General features: G+C 35.4%; 3 protein-coding genes across 19 annotated transcripts in view; 1 reads left to right on the top strand and 2 right to left on the bottom strand.

Annotated features, from left to right (window-relative positions):
- LOC147492360 (uncharacterized) overlaps positions 1-2825 on the bottom strand; it is a 29306-nt gene extending 26481 nt beyond the window's left edge. For 15 of the 17 annotated variants that reach the window (XR_015198114.1, XR_015198121.1, XR_015198115.1 and 12 more), the window contains exon 1: positions 1328-2825. The gene's annotated coding sequence lies outside the window, so the exon portion shown is untranslated. The remainder of the gene's footprint in view (positions 1-1327) is intronic. The other 2 variants (XM_086565094.1, XM_086565096.1) reach the window with 1 other exon arrangement.
- Positions 2826-5112: 2287 nt separating this feature from the next.
- Positions 5113-17737, top strand: LOC147492358 (wax ester synthase/diacylglycerol acyltransferase 3-like). The gene is made up of 4 exons (XM_086566684.1): positions 5113-5932; positions 12849-13193; positions 13305-13442; positions 17385-17737. Exons 1-4 carry the CDS (start codon positions 5156-5158, stop codon positions 17538-17540), a joined length of 1416 nt encoding a protein of 471 aa, XP_086422810.1. The 5' UTR covers positions 5113-5155; the 3' UTR covers positions 17541-17737.
- Positions 7538-8412, bottom strand: LOC147492359 (uncharacterized). Its single transcript, XM_086565276.1, has one exon. It carries the CDS (start codon positions 8410-8412, stop codon positions 7630-7632), a length of 783 nt encoding a protein of 260 aa, XP_086421402.1. The 3' UTR covers positions 7538-7629.
- Positions 17738-18039: the final 302 nt, after the last annotated feature.

Genomic DNA, 18039 nt, shown 5'->3' with positions numbered 1-18039 from the left:
CCATTGTTATCCATCTTCACCTCACCAAAATCCCCACAATTGTAGGTAGTGAAGAAACTTCTATATGGTGTGATGTGATAAGATGCTCCGGTATTTATCACCCACTCTGTATCCTGACATAAGGTACTAACACAACACTCACCACAATCTGATATAATTTCCACTAGATCATCATCTACTACTGCAGTAGTATCTTGACTTGTGCTTCCATTCCTCTTTACCATGTCTTTATGTACACAGTTATTCTTCTCATTCTTCTTCAGTGTTCTACACTCATATCTGAAGTGATCTTTGGTGGCACAATAGTAACATTGTCTCTCTTTCTTAAGAGTTCTAGATTCACCCCTAGATTTGCTTCTGCCATCACCTCTAGAATGAGGTGGCTTTCTACTCCTACCTCTCTCCTATTTTTCTGTGCCAAAGATCTCTGAGTGAGAGGAGCTACTCCATGAACCCTTTCTTGTCTCCTCATTCAATAATGCCCCGGTAACCATTTTCATTTAAATGATTCTATCCTTAGCGGCTCCACCAAGAGAAACTGTCAATCAAAGTCTCCCAACTATCAGGTAAAGAGTTCAATAGTAACAAAGCCTCAACTTCGTCACCCATATATATCAATCTTCATCAAATGCAACTAATTTATGGTATTTTGCGCTTCATTAAGATGCTCATACATTAAAGAACCTTCTTTGTACTTCGAATTAACAAATTTATTAATGAGTAACACTTTGTTTCCGGCAGACTTTCTCTCATAGAGGTCTTCGAGTTTCTTCCACAAGCTAAAAACGGTAGTCTCTTGGGATACATGGTGGAATACACTACTGTCAATCCACTGTCGAATGTACCCAATAGCTTTTCTATCAAGCTTTCTCCACTCAGTCGTAGATAATGCATCCGATTTTACTCCTATATTCTCAATGGGTTGTGCTAAGTCTTTGCAATAAAGTAAGTATTCCATCTTGGTTTTCCAAATAGTGCAGTTACTTCTATTTAGACTAGCCATGCGAGTGTTTATAGAATGACCCATCTCAACAAACTATTTCAACTCAAACCTCCTCTTACGAATTTAATCAAACATCTTTCGAGCAAAGCTTAGAACAACAATCTTTTTTATTGATCTAACCACGGCTCTGATACCACTTGTTGGGGAAAACGATACCAATTGATCCCCACTAAGATAGTTTGAATATGAATACTCTAAACTCTAATAAAAAAATATAAGTTTTCACTACAACCAACAACATCTATTCTAAACAATGAAATTAACTATCACAAACAAGTAATAGCAATGTAAAGTAAAATCATAACGCAATGAGAAAATATTTACCGTGGTTCGGCCAATTATGCATACGTCCACAATAGCCAATCCTTTAATAAGTATGGGAAGATCCTAGGAAGATTACAATCACTCCTCACAAGTGTCTCCAATTTACTAGATCTCTCTTTACTTATCTCTCTCCTTAAAAGTTTTTCTCTTTGCAAGAGTTTCCTCTCAATTTTGGTTGCACTCAAAATTGATTTCTCTCAAAAACTTTTGTTGCTCAAAAACCTAACTTTGGTTTTATAGTATTTTAAAATTCCGGTTCCAACCGACATGCCAATGTCGAATTATCAGATCCTGAACGACATGGTGAGTTCGGGATGATGTTTCTCCAAACAATGTGTGGGCAGATCATGGGAATGAAGTCCGTATTTGCTCCTAACAATGGCTGCAGACCACTACAAACGATGCGCCCAAACCACATGTGGACGATGCCACCAAGTCGTACCAGCACATGGTGAGGACCCCAACAGTTCATTGCTGCCAAAGCTTTAGGAATATCTTCCGGCATAAAATATTGATTGAAGCAGTTCCAACACTTTAATACACTATGCCCAGGCTTATTACAAATTTGCCAAGTAAGAGAACCATCACCTTCATTTATGCTTTCAGAGGAATTAGGAGTTCCTCCGTTATTCTGGATCGCCCTTTGTGGCCCAGCTTGAATGAAACCACGTCCCTTAGAGTTAAAGTGTTGCTTTCCTTTTGGTTTTCTTTTATTATTGAATTGTTGACAATAGAAAGCTAAAGAGTGGTTTGGATTCTCAATTATATAACTTTGGACTCGTGACTTATGGCTTTGAAGCAAAGGAACAACCTCTCTGTAGGAGGGTACTGGAGGCTTAAGCATAGAAGAGGTAAAGGATTCATATTGTGGACCAAGCCCACAAAAGAGAATGAACACCATCGTTCTATCACTGACCGGTTTGCCAATCCAATGGAATTCAAGTTGTCAGTAATACTCTTAAATTTTCTAAGGTATTCATCCATGGTAAAAGTACCTTTTTTAACAAGTTGAAGTTGTTGGAGCAAATCAAACTCCCTAGACTCGGAGTCCTCAGCAAAAGCATCAGCAAGCGCCTTCCACACATCTATGGGATTTTCGCATCCAATGACCAAAGCAAGTGTCTCCTCTGACAAGGTGCATGTAAGCCATGCTTTTGCTAGCCGATCGGTACGAACCCATGAGCCATGACTCATGGTTTGGATTCACCTCCCTCTTTCCTTCTGAGTTTTGGATTTCCCTATCTGGCGTATAGAAATAGAACCGTCGATAAAGCCGAGCAGTTCCGTGGCTTTCAATCAACGCGGGGATTTGAGTTTTCCATAACAGGAAGTTGCTTTGAGTGAGTTTGAGAGAAACATAGTTCCCAATATTAATGTCGGAAGGAATTAAAATGAAAAAAAAATATGAACCACACACTTAATTATGTGGATGGCTCCGATACTATAAGAATGTTTTGAGAACTCTAACCAATGCATCTTAGGGTTGATCATTCCCAAATTAGTTATTATTACTAGTATTTTGGGCACGCTCCATGCTAGTAACCAAACCATGAAAGCAAGCCCAACAAAAGTACAGTCCATACATGTGGCAATGTTGATTTTAAAAAAATTACAACCGATGCCTAGTCAAAATAAGCCCAACCAAATTGCAACCGAAGTCCAGTACCAAAAAAGCCCATCGAATTCCAGCATAAGCCCAGTCGCACTTGTTGACCACTCTAATTAGATTTGAATATTATATTTGCATATTTACCCTTGTTAAATATAACAAATTACACATAAGATCATATTAGAGCATTGTAAATAGAAAATATAAAAGAGGATAAAATTGGAAGAAAAAATCCAGTCGACCCAAAACATTACTGTTACCTGAGGAGTTTTCTTTACAGAGTAAAGATTATTAGTATTTTTAGAGATTTTTAGGAATTGAGTCTAATTAGTGTTTCTAGGTAGGGGTGGGAATTTGGCCGTAACGACCCTAACCCGATCCTGACCGATCCGACTCTAAACCCTATAAAGCCCTCATAACTAAAGCCCTCACAGAGTTTAGAGCAAGGCCGACCCGACCCTAAGGCCTTTCTAGGGTAGCTTGGCTAGGGCTAAGGTTCTGAAACATAGGCCCGACCCTTTATTCAAATTACTAACCAAGCCCTAGTTATAGTTTCACATTTTCACTATAAATACACGTCTATAATTATCCAACTCGTTGTTAAATAGTTTAAATTAAAATAACATTGTCCTTTAGAATTTATCACTTACACCCGCTATATTTTCAATAACTTGTCTTTATATAACAAAATTTGTCAACATATCTAGTAGCCATTAAAAAACAATGAAGCACTAAGATAAAAAAAAATAAGACTTTATTCATTTGATCATCAAATCAAAGTCTATAACTTATTATTCTCAATTTATTTTTCCCCTTACTTTTATAAATTATATTTTTTATTCACATCCAAACCAAGTCTAGAACTAAAAGTTTCCGTCACACCATTAAAAGCGAAATACAAAGTTTGTAAATTTGTAACACGTAAAACCAAAAACAACTTTCATCCGAAAATGGCATTTGTAAAACGAAGAAAATATATAGGCCCGACCCTAAACCCTTTAAAGAGGGCTTAGAGTAGGGTCAGGGCTTGAGATTTAAAACTTATGACCCGGCCCAACCCGACTCTATGCTGACTTTAGGGCCGGGCCGACCCGGCCTTAATATCTAAGGGGCTTTTAAATGTTTAGGGTCGGGCTAGCCCGACCAGGCCCATTGCCCACCCCTATTTCTAGGTGTGTTAGGCTATTTCTATTTTTGGGGTTATTTTAATTACAAATTTAATGTTTCTATTTTGATTAGAATAGATTTCTATTTTCAAAGTTGTAGAAAGGTATAAATTGAGTTGTATGCCTTTGGCCATGGTTAGTGTTGAATAATAAAGTTTGAGTGTTAGAGAAAGGTTTTCTCAATTGAATTCTTATTAGAGTTCGTGTTCTTCGCGAGGAACAAAGTTGTCGAACCGTAAAATCGACATAGATTTTGGAATTAGGTTCCAAAATCATATCTTGGTCATACGTGACCCTCACTAACTCAAGGTGAGTAAAGATAATTCATTAATATCTATTTATAATACAATTACAACTAATAATTTCTATAAATAACAAATACACAATATATGATTTACAACATATTAAGAAAGATGCTGTTGAGAATATCTCAGATTGATTCTAAAACATTTATTTCCTTTTTTATGGAATTATGGAATTTACATATTTCTTTAGAATGGCTCGGCCTAAAGGACCAAACTAAAATCCAACGTATTTAAGGTCAAGCGCCATTCATTATATATGGGCCCATAAGAAATACGGAAATGATAAAATTGGGGCTCGAGCTACGTAAGGATTCTCATAGGGATGAGGGTCTGCAGACCGTTGGATGTGTGATCTAACGGTCTGAAAATCAAAAACAAAAATGATGAGAGAGAAAATGAGAGGATTTTATATTTCTAGACGGTTAGATCACACATCCAATGGCCCATGAAGACATTCTCGGGGTAGACAACCTCTAAAATTGGAGTGATGTCAGTTCCACTTGTGGTTCTGAATGAAAAGTGAATAGCAAATTTCAAGACTTCAATATGACCAGCATCCCATGTTACTATGACATGTCATGAGCATGGTGAGATAAATTGGGTGGGCAAAAAAAAATTAATTCACCCACCTACTATACTAATTATAAGTTGTTGGGACTGAATGATTGAATAGCATATAAATAACAAGATCCCTTCAAGGAATTCATCACTGAATCAATAGAAAGATAGGGAGAGTTGGAAAGTGATAATGGACTTCAACAAGCCTATACGAACACTAAAAGTAGAAGAAGATGAGGAAACCCTGTTGCCTGTGAGCCCATCAGGACAATGTCTCAGTAATTCTACGTTAACTTTAACCATTTTGTTTGTTGCGGAGCTGGAAACATCGTTCGATGAGTTTGAGACAACTGAAATCATCCGTAACGTGTTTTTACCACTCAATGCACGTTTTTCTTCGATTCTAGTTGATAACGATGAAAAAGGTTCACCCGCGTGGAAGAAGGTTGACGTTAGAGTTGAAGATCATATTATTGTCCCAACATTTCCCATAGGTTTAACTGACATGGAATACGACGAAAAATTAAGAGAATACGTATCCAAGATAGCTGGTGAACGACTTTCATCCAACCAACCCTTATGGGAAGTTCATCTAGTGAAGTATCCAAATATGTATGGTGCAGGGTCTCTAGTGTTCAAGTTTAGCCATGCACTTGGAGATGGATTCTCCATAGTTGGTGTAATTTTTAGTGCGATCAAAAGGGCTGATGACCCTTCACTTCCACTTACATTACCTGATATGTCATTAAGTATTGCTGGAATGAAGAAAGGCTTGTGGAATTATGTTACCAGGTGTATTAATACTGTTTCGGACCTCAGATTTAGTATATTGAAGGGTACAGGTTTGGAAGATAGTAAGAGTGCAGTTAGATCAGGAATGGTTGGTGTGGAATTCGAGCCAATTGCTATCTCTACCATTTCTATTCCTATGGAACGTCTGAAACTGATAAAAGCCAAGATTGGAGGGGTAAGTGCAATACGTTGGCCCAACTATATTTGTACCTAAGTTCTATATATTTCTAGCATAATATTTTACCTAGATAATATTTTACATACTGACACTACTTTTAGCATAATCACTCACGGAAAAAACATGCATGTAAGATGATCATTGACCTGTATTTTGGAATTGAATACAGGCCAGCTGGCCCTGTGTGCGCTTCGATCTCAAAGTTAAGTTTAGATTAGATCTTATGGAGAAAATCGCCCACTCTAAATCTCTCATTCACGTTATCGGTTAGTATATAATATAATTAAGTATTTAGTTTGTAGGGCCGTGCATACGACCGGCTCTTTCGAAAGTATTTAGATTTTTTTTAGAAAATTGAGACTACCGTTTTAGTCACTAATCCGTTTTAATTTTTTAACAAATTGTTTTAAATTAAGTTTTAAAAATCCGTTTGTTTAATTGAGAGATCATGTTTTAATAGGAAAATAACACTTGTTTTAATTAGATATGTTAGATTTTTTCTTTTCAATAGGAGAGGAATTTCCATTTTAATAGGAGAATGATTTCCGCTTTAATTAGAAGTGATAGAATTTATTTTAATAGGAAAAGAATTCTCGTTGTAAAAAAAGATTCCCGTTTTTCATAGGAGAAAATTTTCATTTTTAATAGGAGATGACGTGAAATTTTAATAGAGCTCGGAAAATACCCCTTGTGAGAGCTTTAATATTAAGATATAAAAATGGCATGCCTTTCTTTGGTATATGGTTTTTTTTTTGGGTAACTCTTTCAGTATATAGTTGTCATGTTCTCCCTTCTAGTTTTGAACTTTTAGTGCGGGCATACTACTTGTCTTACATTCCTTACATATATGACTAGCAAAAAGCACGTGCTGCGCACGTATTCAACTACGCAGTCATTGTTTAACTTTCTCACGTGATGAGGAGACCCACCAATGAAGACAAATGGCAAAGTTTAGATATTTAAAAAAAAAGAAAAATTATAATTATACCCTTATAACATATGTGAAAAAGACTATTTTACCTCTATTTGTTTGAATTTTCCAAACATAAGGCCCATTATTATTAGAAATTAATTTAAAAAACTATAAAACTATAATTTTGCCTCTACAAAATGACCAAAAAAAAGTAAAAAATAGAGTTATTTAGACTTTGGTCCTACTATTAATAGCGAAATTAGGCTTTGGTCCTACTTTTCAAATTTATTAGGTTTTGGTCATATATCTGTTTGTTGACTGTGAGTCAATATAGTTGACCCTGGCCAATCTGTTTGTATTTTCAAAATGACAACATTACCCTTCAGAGTAGAACCAAAGTCTAATATCGCTATGAATAGTAGGACCAAAGCCTAAATAACCCTATAATAGAATAAATCATATGATAAGATTTGTCACGTGTCTTATCATGTTTGTATATGATATTTTGGCAACTAAAACCATTAGAAGCACTGCGAGCAATGGGTTAGATATTTAATTTGGTGCGTGTTGAATATGATATTTGGGATTGGGTCTCGTATGGTGGGTTAGATAATGAGAATAGTGCAAGGTCGCAAGGGTCGTGTTTCTAGCAATATGATTGGCGGGTTGAATACACGCTTTATCCACCAATCTCCGCACTCGATGCATCTTTTAATTCGTTCGACTTGGTTGGACCCATTAGACAATGGCTCAAAATCCTCAAAATAGGTTGTAAAACTTCCTATTGAAGAGGAAATTTTCTATCTTTCTTGTCCTCACCTTTCTTCCCCTTAGTTATCTCCCCCACGCCACCTTCACTGGTAGAAGCGTTCTGTTTGCTACCTTCATGAATATCCTCACCATTGTGTTTTCTACCATATTTTTCATTCTCGTACATGTCGCCATCCTGACCAGCCCAAATCACACAAAGCTTGCAGAAATCGATCTTAGAACGTAAGGGAATAAGAGCTATCTTACTATAATACAATTCAAAACAAACACCGACTATCCGAGCCCTTTTAGTAGATCTGATTGTACCATGGGGTTCCAATATTTGTGACAAAATAGCTAAGTTCCATTCGGTTGTGCTATTCATTACAACTACCTCGTGATAGATGCTTGGATGTGATAAATTCGGAACATTTACTGTTATTGCTTGCCCTCTCCTAGATGTTGTTTCATAAGCATATATAGCCAAGAGTATGGCTTCGAAACCAATAAGCGACTTCCTTAAACTTGCCTGAGAAAGGTATACTCCATCGATAATAGGCAATAATTTTAAAACTACTAATTGAAGGGTTGGGTTTGAGGATTGAAATGTGTTGTAAAACCAACGACAGAGTTCATTTTCTCCAGCGCCAGAATTGGGTATCTTAAGGTGGTTTGAAATTTGCTTGGTAATCTCAAGGTGATGTAGGAGTAAAGATTCAAGGGTTTCAGAAGAAGAAACAGAAAGAGGGATGGAGCCAAGAATGAACGAGAGTGCTTCAAATGCATAATGAACTTCCGAATTGCTATATGACATGATGTGATGATGGTGTATTCAACCCGCCAATCATATTGCTGGAAACACGACTCTTACACTATTCTCATTATCTAACCCACCATACGAGACCCAATCTCAAATATCATATTCAACACGCACCAAATCAAACACCTGACCCATTGTTCACAGTGCTTCTAACGGTTTTAGTTGCCAAAATATCATATACAGACATGATAAGACACGTGACAAATCTTATCATGTGATTTATTCTATTATAGGGTTATTTAGGCTTTTGCCCTATTATTAATAGCGAAATTAGGCTTCATTCCTACTCTAAAGGGTAATATTGTCATTTTGAAAAAACAAACAGATTGATCAGGGTTAACTATATTGACTCACAGTCAACAAACAGATATAGGACTAAAGTCTAATAAATTTGAAAAATAAGACCAAAATCTAATTTCGCTATTAATAGTAGGACCAAAATCTAAATAATCCTAAAAAATAATGGGCCTATTGATCATGCCCCATATTTTTCTAGCCAAATTCTAAAGTAGGCATACTATACCTGCGCTATGACATATGGGCCTTCCATTAGGCAAGGGGTGAGAGTGTATTGCATGACCGAGCGCACCCATAATCCCACCCGTACTCTAGCGGCTCTAATTTTTCTATATAGTAAAATATATCTACTGATGCACCCATTTATGGAAGTCAGGGATGCCCACTTGCCTCATCCAAGGCCCAAAATATCGATATCGATGAATATATCGGTGTACCCAAAAACCGATATATATCGAATATATCATATATATCCATTTTTTTGGTGACCAGTTCAAACTATTTAAAATATCGGATATATCAGATATATCATAAATATAATATCAGAAATATATCGGAAATATATTGAAAATATCAGATTTATATTAAAAAATAGTCAAAAAGTCAACCGATATATATCGTAAATATCGGATATATCGGCAATATAAAATTTTATATCGGAAATTCTGATATATATCGGAAAAAAAAAGAGTTCTATATTCGGTGGATATATGTCGAAAATATCGATATCGGTATACCAAAATACTAATATATATCAGATATATCGGCGATATTTTGGTCCATGCCCTCATCCACATCCATTATGGTTGTATGACTAACCTTCTATAGATGGACAGAGAATGAATTGTGGTTTTTGATCCTGCACGTGACACGGAATATATTATTCGAATGTTGAGGCGTGGATACACTATACATCTTAGGCGTCAAAATATATAATTGCGATATTTTGCTGCACTTTGTACTCTGGCCACATAAACAATTTTGAAATGTGACAACTAGGGGTGGGCAATGGGCCGGGTCGGGCTAGCCCGGGCCTAAATATTTAAAGCTTTTCAGTTATTAGGGCCGGGCTAAAGTCCCCATAGAGCCAGGTCATAAGTCTAAATTTCAAGTCCTGACCCTACCATAAGCCCTCTTTAAAAGTTTAGGGCCGGGCCTATATATTTTCTTTTTTTGACTGCATCAGTTTTAAAACTCATTTATATTACAAAAAAATTTCAAAGATTTGCAAACTCAAAGTCCCACCACTTTGAAATTTGAATAACAACCAATCTAGTAATAATTCTTGATAAGTCCAACAATTTAAAATCATATCCATAATCTAATAAAATTTGGAAGTATATAGGGACTCATATTTATATTTCAAAATTACGGTTAAAATGCACAAGACACATTTTGGAATGAGCTTTTCATCGACATAAATCCGTTATTTCTTGTACTCAAATCTCACCAAAATTACATTTAACATTGAAGAACACAAAGACAAATAAGAGTATGGAATGAGTTTTTTTACCGACGTCAACCTATTTTTCATTAAGGCTAGTGCCGGTGCTCATTATTGTTCTTGGCGACTAGGTTAGGCGGGGAGTTGTGAGATGTACGTGAGTTGTGAAATATAAATAATTAGGTTTACACGTTTTTATGATATAAGACAAGTTATTAGAAGTACCGATACGGTAAATGATAAATTACAAAGGACAGTGTTATTTTAATTGAAAATATATAACAATGAGTTGGATAGTTTTAGTTGTGTATTTTATAGTGAAATTATAACTAGGGCTTGGTTATAGGGTCGGGCCTATTTTTTGAACCTTAATCGACGACCGCCTTTAGAAGGCATTAGGGCCGGGTCGGCCCTGCCCTAAACTCTGTGAGGGCTTTAGTTGTGAGGGCTTTATAGGGCTTAGGGTCGGGTCGGTCAGGGCCGGGTTAGGGTTGTTAGGGCCAAATTCCCACCCCTAGTGACAACACATTCTTATTTATAAAAGTTTAGAATGCCAAAAACTTGGTGTTTTTGGAAATGCCTAGAAAATTTGGTATTAAATTTGTGGACGGTTAGATGGTATTTTATTAGTTTACTAGGGTATGCCCGTGCCTACGGCTTCCGAGACCTCGACGCGCCTGCAGCACTATCTCGACGCTCGACGAAGGCGCAAAGCGTATGCACACTTTCTGCGCGAAAACAACTCGTCACGCCTTTGGTGCAAGGCGTACGCGCGCCTTCGACGCGAAACAATATCGCAAAAGTTCAAAACCCAATCAAGGCCAGCCAATAGCATCAATTGGGCTAACACCATGTCAAATTTGGAGGCCCAACAATTTATAAACTCAGGCGCAATTGGTGACTTCTGACTGATTTTTGGATAGATTTCATGGTACTCATTTAGTTTAACAAAATTGTACAAACTCTTAAAACACGAATTTGCCAAGTCACAACTTGTGAGGATGAATTGTAGCCGTCGGATGGGCCGGTGCCTACGGCCCTTAAAGACCCCCTGCCTACCCCCATTATTACCATATTTTTTTAATTGATCCCATGCTTATGTTTGCAAACCCATAAAAGATTCAACCCATAAAAATTTTGTCCAATGTTGACTTTTTTGTGTGGGGGTGGGTGAGGTGAGAAAAACTGTTTAACTCACCCCATAAAAGCTTTTTAATTCACCATCCATGAGTTTTGAGTGGCTATAGTTAGGGGGTGTGTCGACCACATCTCATCTTATGACGTGGAATATGTCCTCCCACTCCTTTCTGTTTTGTTAGATAAATAAAGATTATAAAAAAAATAGAGATATTTTTGGGTGATCTTGGACATACCCATAAAAATACTCCTGTACCCCATAACTAACTCAGTTTTTGCCATACCCCAATAACCGCTTCAATCCAATAATATCTTCCAAATTAATTTGAGATATTTCCAATAGGGGTAAAGAAAGAGAAAAAACAAAAAGACCGAGAGACTCATTCCAAAAGGAAACAACAAATAAAAAAAATTGAAAATAATACTCTAGACCTTGAAGAATCTTTGTGTTACTACAACACACTACACAATAAGAAAACTTATAATAAAGGTAAAAAATGCCCAAAAAACAAATTATTTTTTTCCTCTTCTAGAAGTTTGCTTCAAATTTTTTTTTTTTTTTTTTTTTTTTGCAATTTGCAATTACTTCTTCATCATTGTAGAAGGGTTAAAGGAGTTTAGTAGAAATATATCAAATTGAAAATTTCTCAAGCGGAAAATGAGAAAGACAGCAAGGAGCTGCAATGAGGAAAAAAATACATTAATGGCTGATGAGTGAGAGGAGGAGGAAGACTAAATTCTACAATTTTATCTATTTCTAATTTCTTTCGTAAAGGAGAAAAAAAAATGACATAAAAAAAAGAAAATAAGTGCGAAGGGTTTGTGTTTGCTGAAAGGATAAACACTTGTTTTGTTTTGTCTTTGATATACTTAATAAAAGAAAGGGTAATTTATGAACCTAAATGTGTCTTAAACAATTTTATTTATTTATTTCAAAGTTGGGGTACGGGAGTGTTTTTATGGGTATGTCCAAGATCACCCATATTTTTTAATAAAATAAATTAGTTGCCAATCTTTATATGAGACCCAATATATATATACACTCGACTGTTGTTTCAGACAGGGCTAACTGTGCACTTGTCTCATGTAATATAATTTTCTTTAAAAAAATATAAACAAATGAAAAAAAAAATAGAAATCGTGTTTGGAAATACAACCCAATTATTATTATTATTATTATTATTATTTTAAAACAAAATGATAGGGTTAGAACCCTAAACCCTTACCTGCATTAACATTTTTGAAATATCATTCCTCTTACCTTCAGTCATAACAGAAAGTGTCCTACTATACAGCCCAATTTTAGTTTGGGCTTTGATGATAAATCTAAAGCCCGGCCTATGCCGACTAGTTTGTGGCACATTAATTATTAATCTTTTTTGTTCTTTTAGATAGCCTATTAATTTATCTCATGAGATTTCCTTTTCTTAAAATCAGCATGTGATTTAGTTGAACAGCACATATGACAATTTCTGACTTCCTTTATAATTTAGTATGTTCTTGATGTTGTTATTGTTGATGAAGAGTAGCACTAACAGTTACATGTTTGTAGACTGTGAATGATGTGGTCACTGGTCTGATCTACTACATGATTCACTTGTATATGCTGAGGAAGGGAGATACTTGTGGTGGGAAAGACATGAACTTACTAGTGATGTTCAACATGAGAATGCTAGGAGGGTATAAGAACATTGCTGAAATGATGAAGGCAAATATATGGGGCAATCATGTGGCTTTTTTGCATGCACCAATACCAAATATTAATGGGGAAGAGAAAATTGATCCTCTATATTTCATCAACAAAGGAAAGGAAATCATGGACAGAAAGAAGAATTCATTGTTTGTTTTTCTCACTAACTCAATAATAAAGGTGTTAAGGTACCTCAAAGGACCAAAGGTGAGACATTGATCTTACGAATTTAGTTTCTTTGTTTAACAAGTAATTTTCTCTATCGTACCTGCATTTTAATTCTCAAACATAGATACTTAGCAGTTTGATGTTCTGCAGGGCGTTGCTGATTACGTGCATTCAAACTTTAAGAATACAACTACTACTGTGACAAGTTTGATTGGTCCAAAAGAAAAACTGACTTTGGGTGGTCATCGGGTTGGTTCTTCCTACTTCATCGTCGCAGGGATACCTCAGGTAAGCTCAAATTTCAGCAATTTTAATAACAACTTGGAAAGTGTTATAGATGCGATTAAGTTATTTATGTACCCAGGTCTTTCCGATGGTTTAATTTTTTCATTAAAAAAAACAAAATATGAAAAACAAAAACGAAAATAGACTAGACTAGATTACTGATCAATAAACATTTCAATTTGATCAGACTATTTCACCCCATTTTTAAGTGTTTTTTTTTTACCTTGAACCCAGTCTGAATACATAAAAGTTTGCCCTGTCTACAAGTTTGTTCCTGTAGTATTGTATTGTAATCAACGTTTTGATACAACTGGCATGCTAAGAACCTGATATAAATTATCAATTGCATATATAAGAATTCAATGTTGTTTCGTGGCTGAAATGAACAAATCTAAGGTCTGGCTAGTTTACCCAACTTACTTCAATTTGGACAAAGAATACTCCCAACATTTCTCACTTCTTCCAATTAAAAATGTGAACAATTGATTTTGAAATGTGTTTCTAAAGACATTAATAATTATCAATTCATTATTTGCCATTATATTCAAAAACACGCTAATTAAATTCTGACCACTAATTCCACTAACATTTTGATACAATTTTCAAGATTGTATGATAGATTTGGGTTAATTAGAGGAAACCGAGACCTCGGAATCAGTTTACTGAGGAACTGTGACCTCTATTGCAACTCAAAGTTGAACAATAACAAATAACTTTAGCCTAATGTTTATTATTCATTCTACCACTTAAACAAGGAGATGGTTATATGAACTCCACTTAAAGTGACTCCAAAGTGACTCCACCACTAAATACAATGAATTAGAAACAGATTTTTGGTGGAGATGTGTATAGACTGTGATTACAACCTCTGATCTTCCTCCTCTCTCCTCTTTTTCGTTCTCCATTTTTTCTTTCTTCCTGGCGCTCTTTCTCTATCTATATCCTCCCTCTTTCCACGTACCGCAGCGGTTACCTTGCAGTTCGGTGCCGCTCTCCCACTTTCCACGTTTCGCAGCAGTTCCAGAGCGGTTGGGATACCGCGGATCTGATCCTGTGCACCCTGTCTTCCAACGCTATACCGCATCCGTCCCTTTGTCACCACTAACCTCCTAGGTTATGTGTACGTCCTATACAAGATGTTCTCTACACAATAGAGATCATCTTCACAAAAAATCAGTTCATTTGAAGATGTACAACCTCGTCAAAAATCGTTTAGAATGTTATGAAATTATCCAACGGCTTAGAATTTTTTAATTTCATAACAACTTTTGACAAGGTTAAACATATTCAATTGAGCTGATTTTTTGTGGGGGTGTTCTCTATCATGTGATGTATACCTCCGCAAAAAATTAGTCGTCAATTCATCTTGTAAGTCCACTTTTAAGAGTGGAGTAACTTTGGAGTCACTATAAGGTGGAGTTCATATAACCGTACATCAAACAACTAACAATTCAAATACCCAATAACAAGAGTACAAGACCCACTTATCCACTACTGAGAATAAGGGGTCATTTGTTTTTGCCTCTTATAATACCTTGAGCTCTTATAACCTCTTATAAGGTGTGGCCCAGTGATTTTGAACATTTTTTTTGGTTTGTTTTTTGCCTCTTATAAGAGGCATTCTACTAGAAATGTCTTATAAGAGGCTCCAATTCTATAAATACCAAAATTGGATCTACTTCAATTTTTTAAGTCTTATAACTTGAAAAATGACTCAAACACCCCCGTCCATATACCCCAGCCTCATTTATCTCTTCTTCCTTTTTCATTATCTTATTTTCCAAATAACTCTATTACCCTAGCCACCACCGGCTACCACCACCACCTCCACCACCAAACTATTAAAACCACCACCACCACTGCCGCCACTACCACCACCACCATCACCACAACCACTACCACCACTACTACCACCACTACTACCACTACCATCATTACCTCCACCACCACTACCACCATACTATTAAGACTATCACCACCACCACTACCACTGTGTTATTAAAACCACCACTACTACCACCACCACCATCACTACTACCGTACTATTAAGACCAATATCATCACTTCCACTACCACCACCACCGTACTATTAAAACTATCACCACCACCACCACCACCACCACCGTGCTATTAAAACCAATATCATCACCTCCACTACCACCACCGCCGTGTTATTAAGACCACTACCACCACCGCCGCCAATTAAAGTAGTTTCCTAAAATCGATATTCTAATTATCAAAATTGATTTGAAACCGAAAATCAAACTATACGTTTGTTTCAAATTAATATATTCAAGTTAAATGTGATGTAAAGTAGGGTTATATTTGTCAAATAACCATCTATAAGATGTCATGTATTTGTTTTTTTCTATTTTTACAAGTGCTTATAAGAGGAACTTAAAATAAAAAACAAACCACTTTATAAGACCATCTTATAAAACCCTCTTATAACTTAACCCAAAAAAACAAATAGCCCCTAACTCAAATACATTACACACCTCTAACACTAGCTAACACCATACCCCCATTCTCCCACACATTTGGCACATAATACATTTATATCAACAACACCCACCGGACGTGCTGATTGAATTGTTCTCGATTGAAGGTGCTTTTAGAATTTCATGGAATAGACTATTTAGAGAGGAAGAGCAACATATAGAACAAAATCCAAAATGAGCAAAATATGCTTCATAATTATTGTTATATTGATCAACTCAATATGAGTTTAAATAGAGAGTTACATCATTTAACATGAAAATAAATCACATAAAATATCCTAATTATAATATCCTACTATGTAGATCTGTTCCATAAGATGGAGATATTCTGGACAATCCCACATTCTATTCTTGAATTATATCCTGCTGTGTAGGGATATTTTCTAGTATTTTATTATCATATTCTCAAATAATGATCCAGTGTTTCTCACTGTATCATATACTCCAACACCCTCCCTCAAGCTCAATGATAATTTTCTGAAACATTATCTTGAGCTTGCAAGAAATAATTTAGTGCCAACAAGATTGGACTCCTCTTCATAAGATAGTACCAACATTAAAAAAACTCCTCATGAGATAGCAAAAACAACATAATATATCAAGCCATGGTGATGATTGCACAACAAGAACCAACACTAAATCCACCAAAAAGTGGGCAACAACGAAAAGAATTTATAAAAAAAAATAATAATAATAAATAAAAATCTAAGGGTTCCTTATTAAGCAAAATATGCGGAACAAAGAACAAAAGAAACATGACTGAATCCTGTCCTGATATCATGTTAAATTGTCAATTTCTCTATAAGTTCGAACTTATATGAAGAGTAATTATATTAATATATTATATAATCATATATGTCAACATTCCCCATCAACAGGACATGTTGGAAATACACAGACAAAAAGACTAGACACCTTCACCTGGTAGGAGTTGAAGCCAAGACCTCTCAGAAACCAATGACTCTGATATCAACTAGAAAAATAGAATTTCATGAAATAGATTATTTAGAAAATATGAGCAACATGTATAACAAAAACCAAAAGAAGCAAAATATGTTTCATAATTTTTGTTATATTGATCAACTCAATATGAGTTTAAATAGAGAGTTACATAATTTAACATGGAAATAAATCACATAAAATATCCTAATTATAAATATCTTACTATGTAGATATGTTCCATAAGATATGGAGATATTATGGATGATCCCACATTCTATTTTTGACTTATATCCTGCTTATGTATGGTATGGTAGGGATATTCTCTAGTATTTTACTCTCATATTCTCAAGATCCAGTGTTTCTCACTATATTATATACTCCAATATTATGGCTTAAACTTATGGATTTTCTTATATGGACCCAATACTTACTTAGATGGTGGACAAATTGCAAGTTACAGCTTAATCACATCAACATATTTAAACCATTTTTTTTTTGGCAGAGTCTTGTTTTCACTGCAGCATCAGGCATGGGACAAATGAGGCTAGTGGCAACAACGCAAAAGAATTTTATTGACACCCAACTTTTCGCCGCTTGCATGAAGGACGCCTTTGAAAATATATTCGATGCAGCTTGTGGTCATGGAAGAAATCCCTGAAGGGTGTACTCTTAATCTCTTATTGAAATTGCTCGTTTTGTGTTCTATTGCTACAAAAGCACACAATTTAGTTCTATTTGCTTACAATAATTATTAGTGCAATTTGGTCATGCTTTTATTATCATTTAAAGTAAAAAAGTGCATTGTGTATACCGAGGTGTTTTAAGTTGAAATATATCATTTATAGTTCAGCCTTATGAATATTACCCACTGTAATTATTCCCTTTTAGATACTGGATTTCTATATTCTCATTTAGCGAAGGGAAAGGTGGTAAGTTTGAAAATAGCAAAATTCATATATTTTGAGTAATTCTACGTTGACACAAGATTTAGACACAGACAACTAACACATTGAGGTGGCTGGGGACATGTCATGTCAACGTACACAAAAGTCAAACAAACCAATTTTTTTTCTTATTTATTTTATTTTATTTTTTTAAATTATTAAATTCTCGTATTTGTTTTCCGAGATTATGAAAGTTTAATAATTTAAAAAAAA

The sequence above is a fragment of the Coptis chinensis genome, chromosome 6, assembly GCF_015680905.1.
Source record: "Coptis chinensis isolate HL-2020 chromosome 6, ASM1568090v1, whole genome shotgun sequence".
NCBI lineage: Eukaryota > Viridiplantae > Streptophyta > Magnoliopsida > Ranunculales > Ranunculaceae > Coptis > Coptis chinensis.
The sequence above is the reverse complement of the archived record's forward strand: the minus strand, read 5'-3'. Positions and strand labels throughout refer to the sequence as shown.

Coding starts and splice junctions, on each gene's coding strand:
- LOC147492359 (XM_086565276.1), bottom strand. CDS start 8,412: ATGTCATATAGCAATTCGGAAGTTCATTATGCATTTGAAGCACTCTCG.
- LOC147492358 (XM_086566684.1), top strand. CDS start 5,156: ATGGACTTCAACAAGCCTATACGAACACTAAAAGTAGAAGAAGATGAG. Junction 13,194..13,304: donor GGTACCTCAAAGGACCAAAG/GTGAGACATTGA, acceptor GATGTTCTGCAG/GGCGTTGCTGATTACGTGCA. Junction 13,443..17,384: donor TCGTCGCAGGGATACCTCAG/GTAAGCTCAAAT, acceptor TTTTTTTGGCAG/AGTCTTGTTTTCACTGCAGC.